We start from the raw sequence: 6,087 nt of genomic DNA, 5'->3' as shown, positions 1-6,087 counted from the left end.
AAATGTGTATATATATATATATATATATATATATATATATATATATATATATATATATGTGTGTGTGTGTGTGTGTGTGTGTGTATATATGTGTATATACATATATATATAGGTGTGTATATATGTATATATCTATATATATATATATGATTGTATCTTCAAGTACAATTAGTTGGTAAAAATGTCATTAGACTGCTGCATTTTATCCAAATACATTATATTACTGGATATTATTCTGGCAAACTTTGAGATATGATGGTGGCGTTTATAATTTTTTGCGCTCTGACATCAAGAAAAACGACACAACATTACTACAAAAAGAAATGACGGCCTTGTATGTGAATATTCTCCACAGCAGATGGCAGGACAACGCGAACTATAAATCCGCCTTGCGGAAACGAATGCGTTACATACGTAGCAAGTGTAAAAGAAACTGATGAACAGTAGAAACCAGAGACGGAAGAGGAAACCAAGATGTACAGCTTCGTAATTCTTCTAAATGGAAGAATATCAAGCAGAGCAAACCACCACTGGTCGCATTAGTGTGTAGGAGACCCACTCAAAAAAAATAGAAAAAGAAACCGGAAGTATCAATTTCTCGTGCTGAGCCGTGTGTCTTTACAATTTTTGGGGGGCAGAATTTTTTTACTGAACAGCTGATACAATGGCGCCACTGGACCTGGGTAAATACGCAGAGATTGCCAAGCAGTGTAAATATTTACCTGAAAACGACCTCAAGGTGAGAATGAATGCCTTCGCAGGGATTCACCTCTACAAACAGGCCTGATTAGCACGCATGCTTATCTGAAATAAGCAGCAGTAGCAAAATGGTATCACTTTTATAGCACCAGCCTGACCTGACATCGCGGAGTGATGTCATTACAATGGATGCATTCGTGGGCATGACAAAATATTGTTATAAGATGTGCTATTTACAGTAACTGTTGCGAGTGATTTATTTTTTCCTTATCCTATTCCTGTATTGAATCAGGGTTCTCAACTGGTGAGTCACAAAAATACTTGAAACCAGGTAGAAATTGGAATGTGTGCGTCCAACTACTGTACATCTTAACAGTGCTGTTTAGCATAGTTGTGGCCTCAAGTGAGCTTGTCAACATTCTTCAGTAAGAATAAGAAGAATATGAAATTATTGACAGTGGAAAAGGTGGGAAGGCTGTTCCTTTGGTTTGTACCGTTTTCTGATTGCTTTGCTTTGGCCTAACTTGATAATAATAAGATGGTTAGAGCTGCACGTTTTGATAATATTGATCATAACTTGTTACTGGAAAACTGAAGCGGATTAAAATTTCTGCCATATCCTAGACTGGGTGTTACTATCAAATGTAATACATAAGGTATTCATAAATGGAAGCCTCTCTAACAAGAAATCAGTTGTGTATGGTTTTCCACAGGGCAGCCAGCTTAAGTGTTATTGTTTTGTGTTTTCACAAACTGACTTCCATGGACCTTGAATAAAGCCTGTTTGTCAGTATAACATAACATTGTACCTATCAGCTACAACAGTAAAGAATGTAACTGAAACCCATGAAAGAAGCACTTCAGTCAGAACTAAATGAAGCCATTCCAACATAGAACTCACTGTCTCACTGCAATACAGTTTGACCCGCCCAAACACAACATAGTAGCATGACTGGGACTTTGGTATTATTGTATGTAATGCGTGTTTTATGTTATTTTGCTATGGTGTTGCACTGATTCTGGACTTGATAAAACACAGTGAACCAACACCAGCAGGTGACATGGCATCCCAAATCATCACTGACTGTGGAAACTTCACACTGGACTTCAAGCAACTTGGATTCTGTGCCTCTCCACTCTTCCTCCAGACTCTGGGACCTTGATTTCCAAATGTATTGCAAAATTTACTTTATCTGAAGAGAGGACTTTGAACCATTGAGCAGCAGTCCAGTTTCTTTTCTCCTTTGCCCAGGTAAGACGCTACTGACGTTGTCTCTGGTTCAGAAGTGGCTTGACACTGGAAATGTGTCACCTGTTGCCCATTTCCTGGACATGTCTGTGCAGGGTGGCTCTTGATGCACTGACTCCAGCCTCAGTCCACTCCTTGTGAAGCTCCACCTAGTTCTTGAATCGGCTTTGCTTGACAATCCTCTCAATGCTATGCTCATCCCTGTTGCCTGTGCACCTTTTCCTACCACACCTTTCCCTTCCAGTCAACTTTCCATGAACATGCTTTGATACGGCACTCTGCGAACAGCCAGCCCATTCAGCAATGACCTTCTGTGGCTTACCCTCCTTATGCAGGGTGTCAATGAGTGTCGTCTGGACAACAGTCAAGTCAGCAGTCTAACCCATGATTGTGGTTGTGTGTACTGAAGTCTCAGGGAGTTAATAAGCTGATTAGAGCTCTTCTCAGGTCGAAATGTCTGTATTGTACATTTTTAATTCTAATATTTAGGGATACTGGATTTTTGATTTCCATGAGCCGTAAGCCGTAATCATCAAGATTGAAACAAAAAAGGCTTGAAATGTTTCACTTTATGTGTAATGATTCTAGAATATATGAAGGTGTCACTTTTTGATTTGAATAACAGAAGAAGAAAAAACATATTCACACAATATATAAAACATTTTGAGAAGCCCCTGTATATTGTGGGCTGTGTTTCTTTGTGTAAGGACATCAGGAAGAGTTGCTGTTGCTTCCGCCTTGGGAAATGGGGATTCTAATAAAAAGTCAAATGACAGAAAAAAAACATATACAATGTGAATATTGGATCATGACTGAGATTTGGGTCCAGAGACAGAACCAGTTGAGAACCACTACATTAAAAATGTATGGACATTGTAAACACCACACTGAAGTTTCCAAAATTCCTACATTATATGTGCTTCAGTGCTTCTTCTTAACAAGTGTTTTCCCCTCAGAGGTTATGTGACTATGTGTGTGACCTATTGCTTGAGGAGTCCAATGTCCAGCCTGTGTCCACCCCTGTGACTGTGTGTGGGGATATACATGGACAGGTAGGCTCTCACACCCTAATAGAAACATTTGAAAATATTTCTGCCTGTTGCAGATCATTTCTTCCTTTAATAATTGGAGAACGCCACTTTCATCAAGATGAGACCCAAATAAACATTATTGGTGCCGTGTCTTGGCCAGTCTTGGTCATTGCAATATGGGGGACATATACATCCTGTAAACACAGAACTTTCACTCCTCCCCAAAGTCTTATGCATTGTCAGAAATGTATAATTCTGAACCTCAATGAAAAATGCTCATGAGATGCAATGTATTTTAAATAGCCCTAATATATTTTGAGTATGAAACACATTTTGAGGAAAAGGCAGTCACTGGAAGTTCACATGTTTATATAACATCAGACATTAAGTAATACAATCCACACATTTTAAAATATATTTTGTTCTTCACTGCCTTCTGTAATTATTGGGACAGTAAATATTTGTTCTTTTTTGGGCTCTATACAGTAAAGGTTTATATTTGAAAGGAGTTATTGTTCATAGGGTTTCACTATTTAGTAATGAATGTGCCTTTTTATGCCCAGTGTTTATCTAGAGTCCAAAAGCTTACTCTGAGTCGGTAAACAGGACTAGTTTAGCTGACAGCTCTCATTTGCTTGTACACATTTTCTCTCCCCCAAAAATGATCAAGCCAATTATCCTAGAACTTTTGATGGCCTGAAATGTAGAAAAACTGTTGTTATTTCTAAATGGAGACAATACAAAATGTAAACAATATCCTAATATAAAATATCACAATCTATACATTCACCAAATATTAGTTTGATTTCAAATTCCAACATTTGGAAGGATAACATTTCAAGGAAAATGCTTCACTTTCCCAATCATTAAAGTGGGGAGCAGTATGTTATTTGGGGTCTCTTGAGGCTGTTGTAATTTCTACTATACTTACTTTTCATGCATGGAAAGGCTAGTTCTGGATATCTTACTGTTAATCTTGTTTTATCTCCTTTTTTCAGTTTTATGATCTTTGTGAACTGTTCAGAACAGGAGGACAGGTTCCAGACACAAACTATATTTTCATGGTGGGCATAAACTCAACTATTTTCCACTTTATCTGAATGAATCTGACTCAAAATTGTCATGTTTTTTACAATGACCATCAAGAATAACCTTCTGTGATTTGTGCCTCTGCAGGGTGACTTTGTTGACCGGGGATATTACAGCTTGGAGACATTCACATACTTGCTGGTGTTAAAAGCCAAATGGCCTGACCGTATCACACTTTTAAGAGGAAACCACGAAAGCAGACAGATAACCCAAGTATATGGGTTTTATGGTGAGATTTTCATTCCGTAACAATTTTTGGCCTAACCAAATGTTGTAAAAATACCTTGTTAGTTGTTGTACAATCCACACCATTTTCTCCAGGTACACTGGTTGCGAATGGGATGTCCATAATGTGTGTTTCCTTTCAGATGAATGCCAAACCAAATATGGAAATGCCAATGCCTGGCGCTACTGTACCAAAGTTTTTGATATGTTAACAGTTGCAGCGGCAAGTACAACTCTGTTTCTTTTTATTTGTGATTTCATGTACTACTAAACCACATGTCGCAATTTTTGCATATCAAGCCGACATGAAGATGATCACAGTAAGGCCTAGAGTGCATTCTAATGACTTGTTGTGGTTGTGTTTCCTTGTGCAGCTGATGGATGAGCAAATTTTGTGTGTTCATGGGGGCTTGTCCCCGGACATAAAGACCCTAGATCAGATCAGAACAATTGAACGTAACCAGGAGATCCCCCACAAGGGAGCATTCTGTGACCTTGTGTGGTCAGACCCTGAGGATGTTGACACCTGGGCCATCAGCCCCAGAGGAGCTGGGTGGCTGTTTGGTGCAAAAGTCACTAATGAGGTGAGATAAGTCTTAGTCACTGACAAGTACATGATATTAACCAACTTTCACAATCAATACGCTGTTTATGAAACAGCTAATTGTAATGTTTTCATTCTCGTGTTCACATTAATTTCACTCTGTTGGTCTTTATGTATTTTTGAATATGCAGTTTGTTCACATCAACAACTTGAAGTTGATCTGTCGAGCACATCAACTAGTCCATGAGGGTTACAAGTTCATGTTTGATGAGAAGCTGGTCACTGTCTGGTCCGCTCCTAACTACTGCTATCGCTGCGGCAACATTGCCTCCATTATGGTCTTCAAAGACGCCAATACAAGGGAGCCCAAGCTGTTCCGGGCAGTGCCAGACTCAGAGAGAGTAATTCCACCCAGAACAACAACACCCTATTTTCTGTAAATTCTGCACTATTGTCAGCTTTTGTCGCATTGTTATCAACCACCACATGATATAAATTAAATACAGAGCAGCAACAACATGTTGAAGTCACACCACTGATGATGTAATTCATATTTTATTTTAGTATAGTATGTTCCTCATATGCTGTACTATGTTGTGTCAGTTGTAGCTTTGTGTACCAACATGCAATATCACATGGAAGTATCCTGTCAAGAAATGTCACTACTCTTTTATAAATTGTAGGTGATAGCAGTGAGAATACTGTTTTTATCCAATGCCCTTAGATTCAGTTCTTCATTGTAGATTCAATTATTTGTTGTAGTACAGGAAGATCATATGAAGTGAAAGAGGAACCCTTATGTTAGCCACCTCATGGGAGGAGGTCACAGTTTCAGTTTGTCTGTTAGGCCTACAGAAGATTGAATTTTATTTTTGTAATGTAGCCTATATTTATTAAATATATATAAATATATACACACATATATATGAAGCACTCAAATTAGAAATGGCACATATGAGCAATGGTATTTTTGTTCAGAAATATGTTTAAAATTGAATCTATTCATGCACTTGACTTAACTGTCTCATTTTGTCTTATAATAAAGCTATACGCCTGATAATTTAGTTGGAAGTTATGATGATCACTAAAACCAAGTTCGTATGTCTCTATGTCAATAAGCCTGGGTTAATTTGGCATACTACCAATTATATTTTTCTTGTAATATGAATGGTATTACACACTGGATAGTTTGAAATGCTAATTGGCGTTATGACAAAAATAAGTTTACTGGTTGGAATATGTGTGGGAGT

The 6,087-nt window shown here is 38.0% G+C and overlaps 1 protein-coding gene across 2 annotated transcripts; it reads left to right on the top strand.

Moving 5' to 3' along the window:
• Window positions 1–402: 402 nt before the first annotated feature.
• On the top strand, window positions 403–5,918 carry LOC105014157 (serine/threonine-protein phosphatase 6 catalytic subunit). 2 transcript variants are annotated; one of them, XM_010876213.4, is made up of 7 exons: window positions 403–739; window positions 2,905–3,000; window positions 3,978–4,043; window positions 4,156–4,297; window positions 4,437–4,516; window positions 4,668–4,877; window positions 5,029–5,918. In XM_010876213.4, the coding sequence occupies exons 1-7, from the start codon at window positions 665–667 to the stop codon at window positions 5,275–5,277; spliced, it is 918 nt and encodes a 305-aa protein (XP_010874515.1). In that variant the 5' UTR covers window positions 403–664; the 3' UTR covers window positions 5,278–5,918. The 2 variants fall into 2 exon arrangements, with proteins under 2 accessions (XP_010874515.1, XP_034152413.1); XM_034296522.1 differs by lacking the exon at window positions 403–739 and adding an exon at window positions 1,847–1,951.
• The last annotated feature ends 169 nt before the right edge of the window (window positions 5,919–6,087 follow it).

This window comes from Esox lucius, chromosome 13 (assembly GCF_011004845.1).
Source record: "Esox lucius isolate fEsoLuc1 chromosome 13, fEsoLuc1.pri, whole genome shotgun sequence".
Taxonomy (NCBI): domain Eukaryota; kingdom Metazoa; phylum Chordata; class Actinopteri; order Esociformes; family Esocidae; genus Esox; species Esox lucius.
Note: the sequence above shows the minus strand (reverse complement) of the source record. Positions and strands in the feature narration are given on the sequence as shown.

What these genes read in the sequence shown, in the direction of transcription:
- LOC105014157 (XM_010876213.4), top strand. Translation starts at nt 665, where the DNA reads ATGGCGCCACTGGACCTGGGTAAATACGCAGAGATTGCCAAGCAGTGT. An exon ending in TACCTGAAAACGACCTCAAG is followed by an intron (nt 740 to 2,904) that starts GTGAGAATGAAT and finishes TTTTCCCCTCAG; the next exon opens with AGGTTATGTGACTATGTGTG. An exon ending in CCAAGTATATGGGTTTTATG is followed by an intron (nt 4,298 to 4,436) that starts GTGAGATTTTCA and finishes GTTTCCTTTCAG; the next exon opens with ATGAATGCCAAACCAAATAT.